Source organism: Erinaceus europaeus, chromosome 11 (genome assembly GCF_950295315.1).
Source record: "Erinaceus europaeus chromosome 11, mEriEur2.1, whole genome shotgun sequence".
In the NCBI taxonomy this organism is placed as follows: Eukaryota; Metazoa; Chordata; class Mammalia; order Eulipotyphla; family Erinaceidae; genus Erinaceus; species Erinaceus europaeus.
The window spans coordinates 90,138,939-90,162,402 of NC_080172.1; the positions used below are offsets into that span (position 1 = coordinate 90,138,939).

The 23,464-nt window shown below is 39.9% G+C and overlaps 1 protein-coding gene across 3 annotated transcripts in view; it reads right to left on the bottom strand.

Annotated features, from left to right (window-relative positions):
* Positions 1 to 23,464, bottom strand: part of SLC25A24 (solute carrier family 25 member 24) — a 53,357-nt gene that overhangs the window by 14,003 nt on the left and 15,890 nt on the right. For all 3 annotated transcript variants that reach the window (XM_007528280.3, XM_060202171.1, XM_007528281.3), the window contains 5 exons: positions 20,292 to 20,379; positions 14,539 to 14,650; positions 10,835 to 10,993; positions 7,899 to 8,051; positions 2,472 to 2,579 (listed from right to left, as the gene is read on the bottom strand). In XM_007528280.3, coding sequence (XP_007528342.1) covers positions 2,472 to 2,579; positions 7,899 to 8,051; positions 10,835 to 10,993; positions 14,539 to 14,650; positions 20,292 to 20,379 — 620 coding nt within the window. The remainder of the gene's footprint in view (positions 1 to 2,471; positions 2,580 to 7,898; positions 8,052 to 10,834; positions 10,994 to 14,538; positions 14,651 to 20,291; positions 20,380 to 23,464) is intronic.

Genomic DNA, 23,464 nt, shown 5'->3' on the forward strand with positions numbered 1-23,464 from the left:
GCTTGAACACAGGATAAGGGAAGGAGGAGGTGAGGAGGTGGTGATGCTATTAACTGAGATGGAGGATGTAAGAGGAAGACTAGATTTGGGTTAACATGTTTTTGAGGAATGTGTACAGTGTAGTAAAAACGATCATATGAAGACAATTGCAAGGAAAGGTGTATTAATATGTGTATCAACAAGATGAAAACTAAGGGTATATCTTACTTATATCTTATACATTATTTTTTAAAACTATTTGTATTATCAGTAAAAGCACTCACATTTATAATTTTATTTTTGCTCCTTTAAAGGAGAAGCTGGCACACTTTCTGTAAAGGCCAGCTAGTAAGTGAGTCTTTGCAGGCCTCAAGTTGTATATTCTTGTTTTTTTTGTTTGTTTGTTTGACCACCCTTACAATGTAAACATCATTCTTATCTCAAGGAATATACAAAATAGTCCAGGGGGTCGGGTGGCAATGCAGTGGATTAAGCGCACATGGCGCAAAGCACAAGGACCGGCGTAAGGATCCCAGTTCAAGCCCCTGGCTCCCCACCTGCATGGGGGTCGCTTCACAAGTGGTGAAGCAGGTCTGCAGGTGTCTATCTTTCTCTCCCCGTTTCCCCTCCTCTCTCGATTTCTCTCTATCCCGTCCAACAACAACAATAATAACAATAACAACAAGGGCAACAAAATGGGAAAAATGGCCTCCAGGAGCAGCAGATTCGTAGTGCAGGCACTAAGCCCCAGCAATAACCCTGGAGGCCAAAAAAATAGTCCATAGGTCAATGGTTTTTCAGTCTTCTTTAGTAGGAGGGGCCTAATGGGGCAACCATCATTGAATCAAAACCTGATTTTTTAGTATTAGAATTATGATTTGAAATTCTTTGAAGATGAATGAGTGTTATAATTCTTTTTTAAAATTATTTATTATTGGATAGAGACAGAAATTGAGAGGGGAGGAAGAGATGGAGGAGAGAGACAGACACCTGCAGAACTGCTTCACCGTTTGTGAAGCTTCCCTCTGCAGGTGGGGACCAGGGTCTTGAACTCAGGTCCTTGTGCACTGTGATGTGTGCACTTAACCATGTGTGCCACCGCCTGGCCCCCGAGTGTTATAATTCTTATCACTACTGTGGCAGCCAGCCTCCAGCTATCCTAGTCTCCCACATTCACACCCTGTGTAGTTAATTCCTTACTTTCTATACTCTACTGGTCTAATCTGTGTGATCAGTAGAAAACAGAAGGGACAAAAAACTGCAACTTCTATCTAGGGAGTTTCCTATAGTCTCTCAGATCCCTGTCTTAAGAAAACCAACTTCATCTTGTGAGGATATGCAAGCAGCTCAGAGAGACCCAGGAGATAAGAACTACCTATTGCACCCCTATAAGCATACCTGCACTATATACAATAGCCAAATACGGAAACAGTCTACATGGCCATATACAGATAGCTAGAGAAGAAAATCTTGGGATACATACCTAGTGGATTACTACTCAGTGATTTACAAAGAAGATTGTGTATCATTTGGGGCAAAATGAATGGAACTGGAAGCGACCGTGCTAAGTGGAATAAGTAGACAGGTGAAAGATTACCTGCCAGATGGTTTCACTCACATGTAAAATATAATGACTAAAGCAAATGGTCTTTCAAAACAAATGGTGGGTTTCTGGGAAAGTCAGCACATTTTTGTATAGAAAAATACATCATGACTTTTCTGACAACCCAATAATAACCAAACAAGGTTTTAGACTTTGTGAAATCTATGGTGGTTATTAGAGGGAAAGGAGCAAGGCACCTTCCAAGGTGGTAGGTGCAGTGAAGTATGCACCTCCAGGTGAGAAATTAAATTGGGTGTGCAGTGGCACACACATTACCATGCACAAGGATCTGGGCTCCAACCTCAGCTCTCCACCTGCAGAGGGGACACTTTACAAGCAGTGAAGCAGGTCTGTAGGTGTCTATCTTTCTCTTTCCCTTCCCATTCCCCCTTCCGTTTCAATTTCTCTCTCAATCCCATCAAATAAAAAAAAAGGGAAAGGAGGGGAGGAAAAAAAAATGGGCTCCAGGAGCAGTGTCCAGCACTGAGCCTCATCGATAACCCTGGTGGCAATAAAAAAAAAATACTTGAAAATTTTATAATCCTGTGAGTCAGTGTTAAATCAGTAACAAGAATTACTTGTGTCTCAGGCTGATAGCCAAGGAAACCTAACCATAAATGTGTGAGTGTGGAAGCAGGCCCATCTGTAGGTAAAATTCATTCTCAGTGTGATTAGACCCTTGCTCAACACTCTGAGTGCAGACTGTGAAAAGACCCTAAGCCAGAGGCATCCTGAGAACCCCCCCACACTCCTGATTATGACCCGCAACAACTGCGAAATGAAAATTCTTACTGTTTGAAACTGCTACCTTTGCAATGCCAAATTATACAGCAATGTATCATTAGGACAAATAATATTACTATAGTTAGACTTCACAAGTGCCACTTACCTCCAAAGGGTAAATAAAAGTCTGTGCAGTTGCTCCAGCCAGGGACCCAGAGATAAATCTTTCGAAGGTTCCTATTTTCTTACCTTCATCAGTAAGCAACTTCTTGTACTGTATAAGTAATATTTTAAATGCACATTAATACCTGCTATAGAGTGAATTTTGTCTCCAACCACACATTCCTATGTTGAAGCTGTAATGTGATGCAGATAGGCCTCTGGTAGGCAATTAGGGCAAGATAAGTCATAAGAGTAGAACCCTGGGAGTCGGGCTGTAGCGCAGCGGGTTAAGCGCAGGTGGCGCTAAGCACAAGGACCGGCTTGGATCCCGGTTCGAACCCCGGCTCCCCACCTGCAGGGGAGTCGCTTCACAGACGGTGAAGCAGGTCTGCAGGTGTCTATCTTTCTTTCTTTCCCCCTCTCTGTCTTCCCCTCCTCTCTCCATTTCTCTCTGTCCTATCCAACAATGACGACGACAACAACAATAATAACTACAACAATAAAACAACAAGGGCAACAAAAGGGAATAAATAAATTAAATTAAATTAAATATTTAAAAAATGAGAAAAAAAAAAGAATAAAAAAAAAGAAAAAAAAAAAAAAAGGATTATATCCTTCAATAGACACTATACAGGGAGATGACACTGGTGGGGTGAGGTGTGCTAGCACATACTTGGGAGAGACTGGTATTGTGTTCCAGAGGCAACTGTCATGTAAAATAACACTTTCCCAGTACAACCAAGACAATAAAAAGAGTTGTTTTTTTTTTGTTGTTGTTGTTGTTGTTGTTTTGCCTCCAGGGTTATTGCTGGGGCTCTGTGCCTATACTACGAATACACTGTTCCTAGAGGCCATTTTTACCCAGTTTGTTGCCTTTGTTGTTGTTGTTGGACAGGACAGAGAGAAATTGAGAGGGGAGGGGAGATAGGGAGAGGGAGAGAAAGACAGACACCTGCAGACCTGATTCACAGCTTGTGAAGCGACTCCCTGCATGTGGGGAGCTGGGGGCTCGAATGGGCATCCCTATGCCCGTCCTTGCGCTTTGTGCCATGTACACTTAACCCTCTGTGCTACCGCCCAACCCTCATAGAGTGTTTCTTATCTCCCTCTTCTCTCCCTCCTTATCCCCTGCCCCCCACACACTGGCAAGCAACCAGGAAAGGCCTGTGTGCAAAACAGCAAGAGGACAACCACCTGCAAGCCAGGAAGAAAGACTTCACCAGATATCAAATCAGTCAGTACTTTGATCTTGAACTTTCAAAGTACCCTAAAAATCATGTCTATCTCAATTCTCTCTCCCAAGTAGCTAGGAAAAACTATTTCAATCTTCTCCATTTTCTACCAGCTTCCAAAAGTACTTATTTCCTCATCCTGAGAGAGAGGGAAAAAACACAGATTATCTCTTTAAAAAATGTGAGAACTAGATAGTCACAAAAGAGTCTGACAAATAGTCTTCTAGGGAGGAGGGGCTATGGTGCAGCAGCAGCTGTGTTTCTCTGTGCGCCTCTCCTCTCCAGGGTCAACTAGGAAAACCAAAGGCCACCTGGGACCGCAACAAGGCAGGACTACAATGACTTCAGGAACCCACCAAACCACTGGTGAGTGCAAACACTGGTGGCTCATGGACAGGGAGGAGCCTACGGAGAGACTGAGTGGCTGGTAACAGTCCTTCAGTTGACCAGTTGAGGCACCATCTCTACTCTGTTTTACCAACTAAGACTGCTGAAGGGAGGACAGAACTCCCCTAAGTATCACCAAATGCAACTGTGAGTCTCCACTGCTACTGTCCTCAGAGGAACAGCAGGGGGGAGGCCCTGTGCTGACATCTGGGAACAGAGAACTGACCAGGACACTCAGGAGAAGAGTTACACCTGGGTGGCCTAGCAGTGGGGCTGTATAGTGGGAGCCTTTTCACATTGTTCTCCTGATGAGAACATGGTAAATAATTGCTTCAAAACATACAGACTATAAACGGGACTTGTTCAGAAACTCACAGGGCCCAGCAGTGCTGCCCAGCTTGGCAGAAGCTGAATTGAGCCCGGGGCTTTAGATCCTTGGGGTGTGAGAATCTCTCTGCATAAACATTGTGCTATCTCTCCCCCACCCTGCTTTATCTCTTGGTCAGCAGTGAGGGATTAAGCTAAGAAGCCTACTTATAGTTTAAAAGTCCTCAGGCTCCCATAGCCTACAGGGAAGAAAAAGAACAAAAGAGGCTTTTAACAGCCTCTGTGCTCCAACTCAGGGATTGAAATAATAGTGAAACAACTGTTAATTTCCACAACTGTGAACTCTTTAAGTACCTTACTTAGACACAAGTCAGTCCAGGCAAGAGTAATCAGTAATTTGAAAAGTACTGAGAGAGGGGCCTTATAACATACTATATAGAATATTAAACCAACAAGAAGAAATATTGGAGAAATGAACCAGGACAAGAATCCAGCTAAAAGTCTCCCAAAGGTTGAACCACAAAATAGTTAGGTCAACATCCAAATGCTTGTTAAAGAAATAGTCACAGGAATGAGTAAAGAGCTTGAAAGAATTGTTATCAGAAATGCAGAAACAACAAATGAGACTCTGGAAGAAAACACTAATTATCTCAAGGTTATTAGAGAGCTGAAAGCTGAAATATCTGAGCTAAGAACACAACTAACTGAACAAGCTAAAACAGTATCAGAACAGGGTAACAAAATAGATGAACTTCAGAAAACAGTACAGGGGAGAGAGAATAGAATAAATGAGGCTGAAAACAGAATTAGTAAGATCGAGGATGAATTAGATGCAACTAAAAAAGAAGTAAGAGATTTCAAAAAGAGATTAAGATATGCTGAAAACAACAACAGAGACATATGGGATAACTTCAAAAGAAATAATATACACATTATTGGCTTACCAGAGGAAGAAAGAGAGGGAGAGGAAGAAATCATTCTTCAGGACATATTAGTTGAGAACTTCTCTATTCTAGACAACATAAAAGACATAAAGGTTCAAGAAGCCCAGAGGGTCCCAAACAGAGTTAACCCAGATTTAAAGGCACCAAGACACATCATATGGAGAATAGAAAGGAATAAGGATAAAGAAAGGATCCTAAAGGCTGCAAGAGAAAAACAAAGAGATACCTACAGAGGAAAATCCATAAGATGAGCAGCAGACTTCTCCACACAAACACTACAGGCCAGAAGAGAATGGTAAGATATCTATGGAGTGCTCAATGAGAAAGGCTTTCAGCCAAGACTACTGTATCCTGCTAGACTGTCATTCAGACTAGATGGAGGCGTAAAAACCTTCTCAGACAAGCAACAGTTGAAAGAATCAACTATCACTAATCCTGCCCTGAAAGAAGTTCTGAAAGGTCTCCTATAAACAGTCAGACCACCAATAAATATGCCATATATCAGAGTCTGACAAATAGCATAATGTAAACCTTTCTTGCAATAACATGAAGTTTCAAAAATATAGGAGCTGGAGGTAGCACAGCAGGTTAAGCACACAGGGCACAAAGTGCAAGGACCAAGCAAGAATCCCAGTTTGAGCCCCCAGAGCCCGACCTGCAGGGGCATCACTTCACAAGCAGTGAAGTAGGTCTGCAAGTGTCTTTCTCTCCCCCTCTGTCTTCCCCTCCTCTCTCAATTCTTTCTGTCCTAACAACAACAGTAATAGCCTCCAGGAGCAGTGGATTTGTAGTACAGGCACCAAGCCCCAGTGATACCCTTGAAGATAAAAAAAAAAAAACCTTTCTGCATACATAATTAATTGCATTCTTTTTTTAATTAATTTTTTATATTTATTTTCCCTTTTGTTGCCCTTGTTGTTTTTTCATTGTTGTTGTAGTTATTGTTGTTATTGATGTCATTGTTGTTAGATAGAACAGAGAGAAATGGAGAGAGGAATGGAAGATAGAGAGGGGGAGAGAAAGATAGACCTGCAGCCCTGCTTCACCACCTATGAAACGATTCCCCTGCAGGTGGGGAGCCGGGGGCTTGAACCGGGATCCTTGTGCCGTCTTTGTGTTTTGTGCCACGTGCAGGTGGGGAGCCGGGGGCTTGAACCGGGATCCTTGTGCCGTCTTTGTGTTTTGTGCCACGTGCACTTAACCCGCTGCACTACCACCGACTCCCAACTAATTGCATACTTCAGCATTTTTAAAAGTATCTATTTAGTATAGGCTCCAGCTGTTCAATGATAAAACTCAAGTATTTGGTCAGAATAGCACATGGGTAGCTAGAATGCTAGCCCTTTGCAGTAATGACCTGAATCCTTAAACATTCATGGAAGTAAAATATCCTTCTCAATGATAGGCTCCAATTACAATGCTAACAGCTTTACTTTCTTCCACTTTTATCATTGATTCTCTACTTCCTAAGGTAGTAAAAAGAGACTGGTAGAGTCTGTAATCTTTGCAAAAGGATTCTGTGCCTCATGAGTCAAATGTTCTCCAAAATAATCAAAATTCTAGTGATACAAATAGTGCAATGAGTGATACAAAGAAATGAAATGCAACAAAGTGAGGTGGAATTAAATTTCAAGGTTTATATAGATTATAATAAACAATGATGAAAGAAATAATGAAAAATGATTTTTGGAGGCCCAGTTATACATTTTGACTACATACTGAAAGAAAGCCAAATTTGTAAACTCTCTGTGTTCCCTCCTAACACCAAGTTATGCTAAAGCAGCATCCTCAACAAACTAAGTTACAGAGAAGCTGACTCAGAAGTAATCACCTTTATTTATTCAGTCAGTCATTCATTGAAATTCAATAGACATATACTGGGCACTTACCATATGCCAGTTCTGTCTGAGTGCAACACTGCATAAAAAAGAAGCTAGCCACTGCCTTCATAGAGCTCTTGTTCTAACATCAAATAAATTTTACAACAACAAAATCACTTGAGAGACTGAAAGTTTGAAAGTTTCTTTTCAAATGTTAAGCTGGAATACTGCTATAGAACTTAGGTAAGTGATTAGTTCCTATTCTAAATGTTGAAAGAACCAACTAAAATTCTACATTTCCTTACAAGTGGTGAACTTGGTTGAGTGCACACATTACCATGCATAAGGACTCAGGTTCAAGCCCCCACCTCCCACCTGCAGGGTGGAAGTTTCATGAGATGTGAGGCAGTGTTACAGGTGTCTCTCTCTGTTTCCCCTCCCCTCTCAATTTCTCTCTGTCCTATCAAGTGAAAGAAAGCGAAAATTATAGATGACTAACTTAGAAAAGAATATAAAAATTATAAATAGTATAATATCCAATATAAAAACTCCAAATTTAGTCAAGACAAGTGTCAGAGCTGAATCCAGTCTAATTTTCTGTAGGAGAAAATCTTCATGAAGTATATATGTGAAAATGCTCATACATGAAGACAAAAATCCAAACAGTATGCTAATTGTCGACTCCTCTTGGTTAAGAAATTCCATAGGTGATAGCAATTACCTGTTCATATGCCCAGAATTTAATAGCTGTCTCAGGGGCAATTTTAATGACATTTGTGCCATTGCCTCGCCAAAGAGATAGGAATCCTCCTTCTTTTACCATTTGTCGAAAGCCATCAGATATCTTCATTTTGCCTGATTTTGAACCATGCACCTAAAGGTAAAAGTAAAATAAAAATGGCCACATGTGGTTATGACTTCTAAAATAACCATACAACTCACTCTATCAGTTATTACTGCCAGGAAATGCACTTGAAAATTTCTTGATAGGCTGAGAAAATATATCATGATAAAAATAATTAGAACTACAATTTTAGAAGCCTGATGTAGAATAGGAAACTAAGTAAAATGTGTAGCTTCCGGGTGGGAAAGCAGAAGAACATACTCAAAGTTTACATTATGAAAATTATTCCTAATATAACATGAACCCAATAATGAATGAATCTATACAACCCCCTTGGAACTGGAACGGGTCTAACTTAAGAGTAATAGTAGGGTCCTGGGAGATGGCTGCTCAGCCAGGAGAGTACATGCATTAGTACGTGTGATAGCCTGGGTTTGAGTTGCTGGACATCACATAGGAGCACCATGCAATGAGGAAGCTTCATGAGAGGTGAAGCGGTGTTGTTATCTCTCTTCCTTCTTTCTCTCTCTCTCTATCTACCCATCTATCTATCTATTTCTCTATCTCTCTCTATCTCTATCTCTCTCTATTCATCTCTGCCTTCCATCTTTTACAAAAGAAGGAGGAGGAGGAAGCAGAAGCAGGAGGAGGAGGAAGGAAAAGGAGGAGGAGGAGAAGAAGAAAAAGAAGAGGAGGAGAAGAACGTCTGCTGGGAACAGCAGAATCATGTAAAGCACCAAATCCAGTGAAGCCCAGGTGGCAAGGATGGAGAAAAAGAAAAAAGTACATGTTTCAAGTAAAAGTCTTCTCTCAAGAATTTATATGAATATGAAATATAAATTGGTGTAAAAATAATTAGTATACTATGTACATTATATCTACATACACTAGAAATATCTCCAGTCTGACACCATAAATGAACATTGAACTTTTATGGTTACCTTTTGTGACTTTTCTAGGCAGTAAATTCATGACACACACTAAAAAGTGAGTCATTAAATGTGATGATAGTTTTGGACATGGCCATCAAGCAAGTAAATAGTAAAGTCAGTCTGTCAATCTAAGTTCTTTTTCAATAACCTTAGGCCAAAAAAATTTTTTTTTAATTTCATCCTTGTTTCAAAAATCTACATTTCATAAATATCTGCTTTTGAGAATGTATGTTAAAAGAAACTATAGGTCTGAGGAGACAACATAGTGTTTATGCAAATATCCTTTCCTGCCTGAGGCACCAAAGATTCCAGGTTCAGTTCCCAGCACCAACTTAAGCCTAAATTAAGCAGTAGTCTGGAAAAGAAGGATGGAAGGAAGGAAGGAAGGGAGGAAGGAAGGAAGAAAGGAAAGAAGGAAGGGAGGGAGGAAGGAAGGGAGGAAGAAAGGAAGGAAACTCCAAGAGCTATGCAGTGGTGCACCCAGTTGAATGCATATGTTAGCATGCAAGAAGATCCAAGTTCAAGTCCCCAGACTCCACTTGTAGGGGAAAGCAGTGCTGTGGATGTCTCTTTTTCTTTCTCCCTGTCTTTCCCTCCTCTCTCAATTTCTCTCTGTCCTATAAAAATTTAAAGAAAAAGAAAGAAAAAATAATATAACTACCAGGAGTGGTGTATTTATCATGCGGACACGAAGCCCCAGAGATAAAATGCCCATGGTTGCATTAAAAAAAAATAGAAAAAAAAAAAACCTATAAATAACTTAAAGAAAATCATACAATAATGACTGGAAGGTTTTTAAGTGAAGTGCTGGGATCTTGTGGATATATGATACCACTGGGCAAACTTTTTCATCTTTCAATGAGATATTGGGGAGAAAAAGGAGAAATGAAGAGAAAGACACAGAAAGACAGATAATGCGGCTCTGGCCAGCCATCTATGGAGTTCCCCCCTGTGCTGGGCTTTGAGTGCCAGGGGGGCTCACGCTTGGTAAAGAGCATGCTCTACATGGCCAGCCATGTCCTGATCTTGGAAACTTATTATTTATTTATTTCTTCTTCTTTTTTTTTTTTTTTTTTTTTTTGCTTAGAGAAAGACAGAAATTGGGGCTGGGCAGTGATGCACCTAGTTAAGCGCACACATTACAGTGCATAAGTATCCATGTTCAAGCCCCTGGTCCCCATCTGCTGAGGGAAAGCTTTAGGAGTGGTAAAGCAGGTGTGCAGGTATCTCTCTGTCTCTCTCTCTCTCCCTCTCCTCCTCCTCTCTCAATTTGTCTCTCTACCCAATAGTAAATAAATTTTTAAAAGATAGAGAAATTGATAGGGAAAGAGGAGACTAGAAGAAAAAAGAGTCACCTGCAGCACAGCTTTACCACTTGTGAAGCATTCCCCCTACAGGTGGGAAGCACAGGCTTGAACCCAGGTCCTTATGCATTGTTACATGTATGCTTTACCAGGTGCAACACCATCCAGCCCTAAGACTTTTACTTAAACATTTGACTAGGCACAGAAAAGTTCATAACACACTTGCAATAGAAAGTTAACAATTGGTAGAACCCTGAAACACATGGACTAATTTAACATTAATAACAATAAAATAAAGGTTTATTTCAAAAGTATGAAAGCCTATAACCTTTTTAAAAAATTGAAAAGTAGCACAGTTTTCATTGTCTTTCTTCTTTTCCTTCTTTCTTCTTCCTTCCTTCCTTCCTTTCTTTTCTTGCTCAGCTCTGGCTTATGATGAAGCTGGGGGTTGGACCTGGGACCTCAGAGGCTCAGGAATGAAAGCTTTTTGTATAATCATTATGCTATCTTCCCAGCCCTTCGTTTTTACTGTTTTGTAAATTTAGGACAAACTTAGATACAAGAGCATAAGCTTCACCTGCATCATAACTTTCAGACGATCCAAAGGGGCAGTGCATGTTCGAGAAATGGCCCCAGCAACACCGCCTGACAAAAGCTGCTTCCACCACAGCCCAGTCTTCTTTTCCTCTTCAGTGAATTCATCTGGAATAGTTAAACTATCTCCTATGTCAATACCCTGTTAAAATAAAAGAAAAAGTTTCTCACACTTGTTCAATTAAAAAGAAATCATCTTAGAAGGTAAGTTTGTTTTACTGTTACTGTATGTCTTTAGATCAACTTCATCCTTTTGCATCAGTCTGAGCACACAGATGATGATAGTCTAGTAACATTAGTGAAGGGCAGTATCAGTACACAAAAAATAAATTAATAGTAATTACAAAGCTACTAAACCAACAGTTACAACTTTCTTAGTAGATTCAGGTCTAAGTTAGGATGAGAGGACAACATTTTATCAGATGGAGTGAATCTGATATTTTTTTAGCTCAAGAAAAAAATTAGTTTGCCAGTTCTTCAAATATACTTTCTTTTATCTCAAAATTATATCTACATTACATTTTCCTACAAGGGCTATCTACAAATACTTTCTAAACCTGATATAATTTAAGACATGCAACAGTGTATAAAATTTTGCTTTCTAATATATTTTAAGTATAACTACAGAATACACATACAACTTGAAAGAAACAAAGTTCTATAATACATTTACATCTATTATTTAGTGGTGCTGGTACAAAAGTTTTTACAAGTAAGCCTGTAACAGTAGTAAACTCTTATAGTAGTGAGCCTCTCTTCATTTTACTGTCAGTAAAACAGATACATTATTATAGCCTCAGCTGTTACCAACTGTTTCCAAAGATACAGCAAGAATTTGATTATGTAAATATATATGCAACCAAACTTGTAATATATTTTTATTTTATACACATAGATAAAAAACAGAGGGGAGTCCAGTGATAGCACAGCAGTTTGCACTTGGTGCAAAGTGCAAGGACTGGTGTAAGGATCCCAGTTCAAGCCCCCAGCTCCCCACCTGCAGAGGAGTCGCTTCACAGGTGGTGAAGCAGGTCTGCAGGTGTCTATCTTTCTCTCCCCCTCTCTGTCTTCCCCTCCTCTCTCCATTTCTCTCTGTCCTAACAATGATGACATCAATAACAACAACAATAATAACTATGACAACAATGAAAAACAAAGGCAACAAAAGGTAAAATAAATAAATATAAAAAATTAAAAGGCAGTAATTTCACAATGTTCTAAGTGTGTCTGTGCACTGTTACAAGTGTTCCTATGAACTCTCAGCTTCACAAAATCCATATATAAAATGTACAGAAATTCATGAATAAGTACACAAAGCAGTCCATTAGGAAAAAAAAAAGTTCCAGGGGCTGGGCAGTGGTGCACTAGATTAAATGTACATAGTAAGAAACGCACGGATCCGGGTTGGAGCCCCCAGCTCCTTACCTGTAGTGGGAACACTTCGCAAGTGGTGAAGCAGGTCTGCAGGTGTCTCTGTCTCTAACCCTCTCTATCTCCCTCTCCTCTCTCAATTTCTCTCTGTTCTAACCAAAAAAAAAAAGTTTCTATTGGTCTCAGTAGGTGATTGCAAGAAATTGAATTACATTTACACAGTATATTTTAGGAGAATATGAATATAATTTTATCATGTCATTAATAAAATTGTAAAATTTTGAGTAATACAATCAGGCAGGGATAGTGCTTAAATGAAAAACCAAAAAGATTTTGTTTTACCTTCAGTGATGGTTATTATACTGTGCTTTATGCCAGAGATAAATAGCTTCCTAAAGAGGCAAATGTTTGAGAAAGGAGCTCTAACCATTATTAATGGACAAGGAAATAAACCTTCTGAAACCATGAAGTGCTGCGATTACTTAGGAAATATAGTATCGATAAAAATTAAAAGCTGGAAAAGTAGCTCACCTGAATAGTGTACCTGCTTTGCTGCTCACAACTTCAGTTAGAGCCTGGTCCCCATAGTAGAGGAAAGTTTTTAGTGCTATAGTATCTCTCTCTCTCTCTCTCTCACGCACGCACGCACGCACGTATGTATGTATGTATGCATATCTGTAAATGTTGGCCCAGATCATACACACACACACAAACAAACACACACAGTAAAAACCTACTGCGTTTATACTTCCCTACAGAAAAATATTTAAGACCAACCAAAGGTGAATAACTTATCTTCATACCTCTCCCAAATTTTCACAATGGCAAAAATAGGCACTACAACTATGCTTCTACAATTCATTTTTTTTCCAGTTTTTAAATTTAAAAAAATGTATTAGGGGATTTAATGATTTACAGTATAATCTGTAACACACACAGGCACAACCTCTCATCTCCCCTTGACAGGGCTCTGTTCTGGCTCCTACGCTATTTAATATTTACATCAATGACCTTCCAGAAACTTCTTCAAGGAAGTTCATCTACGCCGATGACATCTGCTGTGCAACTCAGGCATCAAAGTTTGACATCCTCGAGGAAACACTCACGAAAGACATGTCTCTGATATCTGATTACTGTAAAAAATGGCAACTAATCCCTAGCACTGCAAAAACGGTATCATCTGTCTTCCATCTACACCATGCCTCGGCCTCGCATGAGCTTAATGTGCAGCTTGACGATACGAGAATCCGGCACGAAGCCCAGCCAGTCTATCTTGGCGTTACTCTGGATCGCACTCTGTCATTTCACAAACATCTCATAAAAACTGCAGCAAAGGTGGGCGCAAGGAATAACATCATTGCAAGACTGGCCAGCTCCTCATGGGGCGCGAGCACTTCCACACTACGATCATCATCTCTGGCATTATGCTATTCCACTGCAGAATACTGTGCCCCAGTATGGTTCTGTAGCCCCCATGTCCACTTGGTCGATTCCAAATTATATTCCTCCATGAGGATAATTTCTGGAGTCATCCGTTCCACCTCGGTTCCATGGCTGCCAGTTCTTAGCAACATCTCCCCACCAGATATTCGTCGGGATGCGGCATCATCTAAGTTCATTTCCCACGTCTACGCTCGACCGGACCTGCCAATATACATGGATATCTTCGCCCACCCTGTTCAACGCTTGACGTCTTGTCATCCAATCTGGTCTCCTACGCCTACACTGATCTTCTCTGTTCCAGACTCTTGGAAACAGAGTTGGCAGTCAGCTGAGGTAAAGAACAAACACCTCATCACAGACCCCTGCAAGCGTCAACCTGGCTTTGACCTAGCACGTTATGATTGGGCCCTCCTCAATCGCTATCAAACAGGCCATGGCCGGTGCGCCACTATGTTCCATCGCTGGGGAGCCAGAGATGACCCGAATTGCCCCTGCGGCTACAGACAGACTATGACCCACATAGTCAACAACTGCCACCTCTCCAGATTCAAAGGAGGTCTCGAAACTTTACATCAGGCTCAACCTGACGCTGTTGACTGGCTACGGAAGAAGGGAAAACGCTAGAAGAAGAAGATTGGTATCTAGGAAACACAACAAGATCTCAATGTCCCTTCATCCTGTCCCTCTTTCCCAGAGTCTTTTTTTTTCCTTCTTCTTCATTAAGATATACTAAATATACAGCTGTTTAGAATGAAAAGAATTTTACAAGTTCAAAGCTAGTGGGACTTGGGCTCCCTGAATTTAATGTCACAGTGTTTCCACGTGGTAAGTCTGCCTATGAATCACTGCTCCAAATACATAAAGCACACTTACAGTAGAATGTTTCCAGAAATGGACAATTTCCTCAATGTCTGTAACGGGGTTAAGTAAGAAGTAGTCCCTCCATTCTTCCCAGTCAACTGTCATTGTCCCATCATCATCAATGCTGAAAATAAAAATGAGCTTGTTAAAGAACAAAAGAAAATTTGTAAATAAAACTAGCATTATTGGCCATTTTGCAGGATGGGAATTTTTTTCCTAATTTAATATCCTTATTAAATTCAGAGTAAGTTTTTGGAAATGATAGTGTGTATTTGATGAGCCAGTAGATGTTCATCATTTAGATATCAGGAACCCAAAACTATAGAGTACCAGTAAAGATTTTCAGCATCCAATCAAATTCTAAGTCAATGAGCTATTAAATGCCTAAGTTAAGGGCGGGAGTAGATAGTATAAGGGTTATGCAAGCAACTCTAATGCCTGAGGCTCCAAAGTCCCAGGTTCAATCCCTGATGCCACCATAGACCAGAACTGAGCAGTGCTCTGTTAAAAAGAAAGAAAGAAAGAAAGAAAGAAAGAAAGAAAGAAGGAAAGAAAGAAAGAAAGAAAGAAAGAAAGAAAGAAAGAAAGAAGGAAAGAAAGAAAGAAAGAAAGAACATAGTTCTGATGGTGGGAATTTTGTGGAATTTTATGCCTCTTATCCTATGGTCTTGTCAATATTTCTATTTTATAAATAAATAAAAATAAACAAATAAATACCTAAATTAGGAGGTAAAATACTAGAATGAAATAATAGATTTATTTTTTAAATTTTTATTATCTTTATTTATTTATTGGATAGAGACAGTTAGAAATGGAGAAGGGGGAGATAGAAAGGAGGAAAGAAAGAGACACCTGCAGCCCTGCTTCACCACTTGCAAAGATTTCCCCTTGCAGGTGAGGACCAGGGGCTTGAACCTAGATCCCTACACATTGTAGCATATGCACTCAACCAAATGTGCCACCACCCAGCCCCTGAAATAATAGATTTACAACATGTTATTTATTGTGCTGGTTGAGAAAAACAGTCTGTATACTTGGGCTTTTGAGTGTATTTTTTAACAGTACTCCAACTATACTAAGAATTTCCTTCTCTAATTTTAATATTTTATTATTATTAATATTATTATTACTATTTTAATGACAGAGATAGAGACCACAGCACTGCTCAGCTCTGGCTTATGGTGGTGCTAGGGATTGAACCTAGGACTTCAGAGTCTCAGGAATTAGAATCTTTTGCATAACCCTTATGCTGTCTCCCCAGCCTTCCAATTTTGTCTAAGAATAAATATATTTATGATTATAGTCTTACTTATTTTTCAGACTTTCTGCTTTTTACAAGCTTCTTGCCAATGATACCAAATATATAACTATACTCTCCTAAGAGCAACTCTGAACTGTGCCAAGAATTTTATTATTTTATTCACTGCTGCATACCCAACACCTAAATTGGCTGGCACAAAGAAATTCCTCATATATTTGTTGAATTAATGTCTGAAAAAAACAGTTTTGGTGTCATCTATAAATATTACATATAGTCTATATGGGAGCTCACCTGGTAGATGACACACATTCCCATACATAAGAATCTAGGTTTAAGTGATCCAGAAGGTGGCACCGTGTAGAAAGCATGTTTGAACTCATGAACTCTCAAACATGAGGTCCTGAGTTCAATCCCTGGCAGCACATGTATCAGAGAGATGTGTGGTTCTTTCTTTCTCTCCTCCTTTCTCATCAATAAATAAAATCTTGGAACCCTCCCTCCCCAGAGCCCTACTACCCCCCACTAGGGAAAGATATAAACACACTAGGGGTATGAATTGACCTCTCACCACCCATGTCCAGTGAAGAAGCAATTACAGAAGCCAGACCTCCCACCTTCTGCACCCCATAATGACTGTGGGTCCATGATCCCAGAAGGATAAAGAATAAGAAATTTTTCAGTGGAGAGAATGGGATACGGAGCTCTGGAGGAATAGCAAAGATCATCTGAGTACACAAGATAAGACTAGGATCACTCCAGGAACCCACCAAGCCATGAATAAGTATAATCATGTGTGGCTCATGGACAGAGAGGGACTTAAGGAGAGATTCCTGGAGCTAAAAGTTCATACCTACTCGATAGTAGCTGGTACCAGCCTGGCAGACTGCCAGTTGAAGCACCACCTTCAGTCTAAGCTTTATCAACAAAATAACTGCTGAAGAGAGGAGAAATTATGCCTCCCGAATTTACAGACTGTGGGTCCCCACTGCTGTTGCCCCTCAGGGGCTGGAAGAGCTGCAAGGAAACCCTACACTGACATGGGGGGGGGGGGCAGACAACGAGCCAGGTAACTCAGGAGAAACTCTACATTCCCAGTGGTCCGAAGGTATGGCTATATAGTAAGAACCCTTTCACATCATTCTCATGATAAATTAGGTAAAAGGGCGAATAATTCCCTCAGAAATCAGGATTTTTTCAGAAACACAGGGCACTACTCAGCTTGGCTCGGCTCAGCTTTAGCTGGGGGTGAAGTAGAGAAAGATACAGAACTCTGGTGGTAAAAATTGTGTGGAATTACACCCTTCTTTTTTTGTTTTTAAATATTTATTTATCCCCTTGTTGTTTTATTGTTGTAATTATTATTATTGTCATCGTTGTTGTATAGGACAGAGAGAAATGGAGAGAGGAGGGGAAGACAGACAGGGGGAGAGAAAGATAGACACCTACAGACCTGCTTCACAGCTTGTGAAGCTACTCCCCTGCAGGTGGGGAGCCGGGGGCTCGAACCCGGATCCTCATGCTGGTCCTTGCGCTTTGCACCACCTGCACTTAACCAGCTGCTCTACCGCCCGACTCCTGGAATTGTACCCTTCTTATCCCACAGTTTTGCTGACCATTATTCAATCACTAACAATAAATAAATAAATAAAATCCAGGGTTAAGCTCTTGGCCACCACATTGGAGCACCATACAAAGTGGGAAAGCTTCATGAGCAGTGGATGAAGCTATGGTGTCTCTCCTTTTTTCTCCCTGTCTCTTGCCCTCTATCTGGAAAAAAATTTAAAAATAAAAATGATTCAACCAGGAATGGTAGAATTGTGCAAGTGTGAAACCTCAGAAAAGCCCCTAGAAGCAATAATTAGTAAGTATTCTATGTGCAAAATTAATGATAAGGATGAAAACCAAATGAAATGTGTTTTCAGATATACTGTTACCTGCTGCCACTTTTTAAAATATACATAGTACACATAATATGTATATATACATATATATATATATATATATATATATATATATATATATTTACTTATTTTGGATAGAGACAGAGAAATTGAGAGTGAAAGGGGAGACAGAGAGGGAGACAGAGACAGCGACAGCACTGTTTTACCACTTGTGAACCCTTCCCACTGGAGGTGGGGATTGGTGGCTTGAACCTGGGTCCTTGTGGACTGGAATGTGTATGCTCAACTAGATATGCCACCACCTGGCCCGTCTTAGCGCCAATTTTAATTCTGATCTGCAATGTGAAAGCTACACTCAATCTTCCTTTTGTCTTACTACAAGGAAATTAGTATCCAGCATTTGCAAGAGTTTTACTATTTAAGCTTGTAACATTATTTTGGGTTGAGGTATTTAGAACTATTTTTATTACTATTTTATGTTTTTTTATTTTTATTTACTTGTTTTGGACAGAGAGATACTGACAGGAAAGGTGGAGAGAAAAAGAAAAAAAAAAGGCTTAAATACTGCTTTACTACTCATGAAGCTTCCCCCTGAAGGTGGAGACTGGAAGCTTGAACCCCACTCCTTGTGCTCAATCAACTGCACCACTGCTTGGTCCCACTATTTTCTGTTTTAATACAATCATTATCTGACTCCTACCCTTAACCTCTCATAAACACACATGTAAGCAACTGTTAGACTGCAAAACTTTTCTGTTGATTTTGTTCACCAGTTTCACTAAAGTTTCTAGAGCAATACTTAGCACACAGCTGTTGCTGACTGAACAAATGCTATAGGTCATGAGGGGAAGTGCACATATTTGGTGAGCAAAGTTGTCAAAAGCAAAGTGGCCTGTGGAAGTAGTAAAAAAGACACAAAAGGGAAACTGGGATTTTTCTAATTCAAAGTATATTCTAGTATAGTATTTTTACTGAAAAGCATTATTGCTAGTGATAAAAACTAGCAATTTAATAGTTCTGAAGTCACCAGGGAAATATATTGTTTCATTCCTATAAAGGTGGTAAAAAAAAAAGTTAAGATAATAGATGTTGAGCAGAATGTGGAAACACTGAAACCTTTACACGTTGCTAGTAGAAGGGCAAAGTAGCGCAAACACTAAGGAAAATCTAGAAGTTCCTCAAATGCTTAACAGATTTCTTTTTTTTTTTCCTCCAGGGTTATTGCTGGGCTCGGTGCCTGCACCATGAATCCACCGCTCCTGGAGGCCATTTTTCCCCCTTTTTGTTGCCCTAGTTGTTACAGCCTCGTTGTGGTTATTATTGCCATTGTTGACGTTGTTTTGTTGTTGGATAGGATAGAGAGAAATGGAGAGAGGAGGGGAAGACAGAGAGGGGGAGAGAAAGATAGACACCTGCAGACCTGCTTCACCGCCCGTGAAGCGACTCCCCTGCAGGTGGGGAGCGGGGGGCTCGAACCGGGATCCTTACGCCGGTCCCTGCGCTTTGCGCCACGTGCGCTCAACCCACTGCGCCACCACCCGACCCCCAACAGATTTCTTATATATCCAAAACTACCCTCCCTATGTATATATCCAGGAGAATTCAAATTATATATTCACACAAAGGCATAAATATTCATATAAGCATTATTCATATTAGCTAAAAAGTGGAAACAATTTAAAAACCCATCAGTTGATAAGGATGGACAAAAAAATATAATATAAACACAATGAAATATGACTTGGTCTAAGAAAGGAATTAACTGAAACATGCCACCATATGAATGAACCTCAAAAATAGGCCAAATGGAAAAGTTAGACACAAAAATCCACACAGTACATGGTTCCCATTTTATTTGTTAAATGTACCTATTAATTAATGATAGAAATAGGGGAGGGGAAGAATTTGGGCATATATTTAGTGAATCAGATATGATGTTGGGGGTCAACTTGGAATCTTATGCTTTTAAATTCAGAATTCCCGCCACTGTACCATCTCCCTGCCTACAATTTCATTTTCCATTATTTTCCCAGCAAAGGCAAATCCATGAAGACAGAAAGTAGATCAGTGGCAACTAAAGGCTAGCAGGAGAGGAATAAGGACCAACTGCTAATAGATATTTCGAGAGGTGATGTAAATACTCCAAAAAATAAATAATGGTGATGGTTACAAAACTATGTGAATATATCAAAAGTCACTATAATGAGCTTTGAAAGAGTCCTTCTGTTTACTGTCATACTGAAAAAAAAAAATGGTTCTTATGATGTGCCGATAACAAAAAGTATTCATGACATTATAACTTCAGAAATTATTGCTCTATCCTGTGAATAAAACATTAAGTCTATGGAGACTGAATTTTTTCAATCTCACAGAGGGAAGGAGAAACACACGACAGCACTGATGCATCACCCGTGGTACTTCCCATACAGCTTGGTCCTTCCAGGCCTAATTTCTGAAGGAAAAAGGGGAATATGTTTACTGAATGTACATAATGCAGAAGGTTTAGAGATAGGTGATTGTTTTAAGCTGCATTTTACCATAGCTCACTAACACATGGCATTAGACAAAGTAAAAATCCTTTACCAATAAGATCAGAAGCTTACCTTTCAAGAATAAACTCTGCTTGTTTTAGTGAAATACTCAGGCCTAGCATCTTGAAACTCTTGACAATTTCTGAGGCATCGATTTTTCCTTTAAAAGTAAGAAGTATAAATTCATATTTTACATTGATAAGGGCCACAGAAATCATGAAGTTCAAATCCTCCAATTTAGGAAGGAAAGACATGAACTGATTCAGGCAAAATTGTGAATTTAGGTGAATTATAGATCTCTCTAAATACATATGACAATACCAACTAAAAATAAATGTATTAAACAAGGACATTTTTTTCATTCAAAAGTCACAACAGCCTTGCAGAAAATAATTTTATTCCATCTAAGCAAGAAGAGCATGAACATTTATGAGGCCTTTAAGTAACAGCATTATAAAAAGTAGCACCACTTTCCACCTGCAGGGAGTTTCATGAGCAGTAGAGTAGTGCTACAAGCATCTGTCTTTTTATTATTTGACAGGACAGAGAGAAATTGAGAGAGGAGGGAGAGACAGCGAGGGAGAGAGAAAGATAAGACACCTGCAGTCCTGCTTCACCACTTGTGAAGTGACCCCTCTGCAAGTGGGGGGCTGGAGGGCTCAAACCAGGATCCTTGAGCAGGTCCAGTGCTTCATGCTATGTGTACTTAACCCAGTGCGCTACTGCTCATCCCACCAGGCATCTCTCTGTGTCTTTATCTCTCCTGTCTCTCCTGTTTACCTCTCACCTCTAAAAAAATAATAATAATAATAACAGGGGAAAAACGAGGGGAAAATAACTGCTGAAAAGGTTGAGTCATAGAACAGGCACTGAACTCCAATGATAACCATGGTAGCATAAAGAAAAGAAAGAGGAGGGGAATTGGGCTGCAGCACAGCGGGTTAAGAACATGTGGTGAGAAGTGCAATTTCAGGTGTAAGGATCCTGGTTCCAGCCCCCGGCTCCCCACCTGCAGGGAAGTCGCTTCACAGGCAGTGAAGCAGGTGTGCAGGTGTCTGTCTTTCTCTCCCCCTTCTGTCTTCCCCTTCTCTCTCCAATTCTCTCTGTCCTATCTAACAACGACAACATCAATAACAACAACAATAATAACTACAATAACAATGAAAAACAACAAGGGCAACAAAAGGGGAAATAAAAAATAAAGAAAAAAAAGAAAAGAAAGAGGATGAGGAGAAGAAGTGGCAGAATTGAAATCCCATCAAGACGCCCTGAGACTGAAGTTAGTTAAGCTAGGACCTAGTAATTTTTCAACACTGCATTTCTGCATCTAAGTAAATGATTACATATACAGATGTTTCATAATGGGTCAAAATGAAATAGAAAAATGACTAAATGAACAGTGAACTCCAAGAGTGGTCTATACTGTTGAGGTATCTAGCAATAAAAGTAAAGAGAGTGGAGGATAGTGGAATGATAGAAGAGAGAGAAATGCGACCAGAGGAAATAGAACATGTCTCTAGGTGAATCAAAAGAGAATAGAAAATGTAAGCAAAAATGAAGGCAGACCTCCCACCTTCTGCACCCTATAATGACCCTGGGTCCATACTCCCAGAGGGATAAAGAACAGGAAAGCATGGGAGTCGGGCCGTAGCGCAGCAGGTTAAGTGCAGGTGGCACAAAGCAAGAACACAGGGACCAGCGTAAGAATCCCAGTTCTGGCTCTCCACTCCCCACCTGCAAGGAGGTTGCTTCACAAGCGGTGAAGCAGGTCTGCAAGTGTCCATCTTTCTCTCCCCCTCTCTGTCTTCCCCTCCTCTCTCCATTTCTCTCTATCCTAACAATGACAACATCAATAACAACAATAATAGTAACTACAGCAATAAAATAACAAGGACAATAAAATGGAATAAATAAATATTAAAAAATCCTCTCTTTAAAAAAAAATGTAAGCAACAAATGTAACAATTGCAGGAACACTGCATTTTTCTCAAGCAATTCACACTCAGAATCCTAAAATGAATATCTATGGACTAGAATAAATCAAAACAATCTACAGTGAGGCTGATGTCAATCCAGCACTAATAATTGCAATGTTGCAATGCCCTACAATGTTTTGTTGTTTTCTTTTGTTTTGTTTTTTAAAGGTAAAAATAATAGCCAGTGGTGAATGAAAAGTCATTCAAGGGGGCCAGGCAGTAGTGCAACCAGTTGAGAGAACACATCACCATGTGCAAGGACCAATGTTCAAGCCCCACTCCTCATCTGCAGAGGCACACTTCAGGAACAGTGAAACAGCTTTGTGGGTCTCTCTATTTCTCTCTCCCTCTCTATCTCTCCCACCTCTTTTAATTTCTGTCCTATCTAATAAAAGTAGAAAAAAGGGGGGGATGGCCATCAGGAGTAGTGAATTCATTGTGTAGGCACCAAGCCCCAACCATAACCCTGATGACAATAAAAAAATAATAATAAAAATATTTTAATTTTAAAAAGTCATTAAAAAGGAAGACTTTGAAGAACTATAGGATTTGGAGAGACTTTGGGGGGGAGAAAGAGCAGCATAAGAATGTGGATAACTAAGCAATAGGAAGGACTGAAATAATTAAAACTGGGGCAGAAATAAATAATAGCAAAAAAAAAAAAAGAGAATCAACAAAAGATCAATGAAGCTAAATGTTGTAAACAAAATGTACAAACTCTTGGCCAGACTCACAAAAAGAAAGAGAAGGAGGAAGAGGAAGAGGAGGAGGAGGGGGAGAAGGAGAAGACTCATAGAGGATTGTAACCGAAAGAGAAAATGAACTCCCATACCTATGGACATCTATCTTTTGACAAGCAAGCCCAAAGTATTAAGTGGAGAAGGGAAAAATCTCTTCAGTCAATGGTGTTGATGAAACTGTGTTACAATATGCATAAGAATGAAATTAAAGGGAGTCGGGCTGTAGCGCAGCAGGTTAAGCGCAGGTGGGCAGGTGGCGCAAAGCACAAGGACCGGCATAAGAATCCCGGTTCGAACCCCGGCTCCCCACCTGCAGGGGAGTCGCTTCACAGGCGGTGAAGCAGATCTGCAGGTATCTATCTTTCTCTCCTCCTCTCTGTCTTCCCCTCCTCTCTCCATTTCTCTCTGTCCTATCCAACAACGACTACAACAATAAAACAACAAGGGCAACAAAAGGGAATAAATAAATAAAATAAATATAAAAAAAATTTTTAAAAAAAGAATGAAATTAAACCACTACATTTCACCA